Source organism: Ictalurus furcatus, chromosome 2 (assembly GCF_023375685.1).
Source record: "Ictalurus furcatus strain D&B chromosome 2, Billie_1.0, whole genome shotgun sequence".
In the NCBI taxonomy this organism is placed as follows: Eukaryota; Metazoa; Chordata; class Actinopteri; order Siluriformes; family Ictaluridae; genus Ictalurus; species Ictalurus furcatus.
Genome location: NC_071256.1, coordinates 19,785,088 through 19,785,729, shown reverse-complemented (window position 1 = coordinate 19,785,729; position 642 = coordinate 19,785,088). Strand labels below are relative to the sequence as shown.

The following is a 642-nucleotide window of genomic DNA, read 5'->3' as shown; positions in this document are numbered from 1 at the left end:
GACACACACTCATTTACTCGCTTCAGCAATAAAATCCAAAACAGCGCCTTAAAAAGCTCCATGATTGACCGGACACGCTCGCGAGACTCTGGTCATGTCGCTGCCGCGCGCGTTTACCGCGCTCTAACACACCGGCGCACACTCACACACTCATAATACACACACACTCTCTCACACTCTCTCACACACTCTCACACACACGCACACACACACACGCTCACACACACGCTCTCACACACACGCTCGCACTCACGCGCTCACACACACACACCGGCGCAACACCAAGAGAAGAGAGCCTGCCAGCGGTCCGGGATTGTAGTGACAGGAAAAGGCACCTCGCACCATATTTGGTATCTCGGGGGGCGGGGTTTACAGGCTAGATTGTCAGGGAAGGAGCAGCCAATCAGATTCGAGTTGGAGTTTTAGCGCATAGGCAATTAAACAGGGTCAGTTCATGTGTGAGGACCAGACAATGGAGCGCGCAGTGTGAGTTTTACAATATGAATTTAACAAAATAAACAAACAAACAAGCAAATAAATAATAGTAATATTTAGATTTTTTTTTTTTTTTTACAAATTTGTTACTAAATTTGACCCAAACATTCAAATCAGCATCTAAGAGAAGTTCAGCTATTTAAATGT

At 46.0% G+C, this 642-nt stretch overlaps 1 protein-coding gene across 1 annotated transcript in view; it reads right to left on the bottom strand.

The window, feature by feature from the left end:
• Window positions 1-313, bottom strand: part of LOC128624630 (ephrin type-A receptor 7-like) — a 122,514-nt gene extending 122,201 nt beyond the window's left edge. Inside the window, exon 1 of the mRNA XM_053652325.1 lies at window positions 1-313. This exon is cut by the window's left edge and continues 8 nt beyond it. Coding sequence (XP_053508300.1) covers window positions 1-62 — 62 coding nt within the window. The 5' untranslated portion in view covers window positions 63-313.
• Between the last annotated feature and the right edge of the window lie 329 nt (window positions 314-642).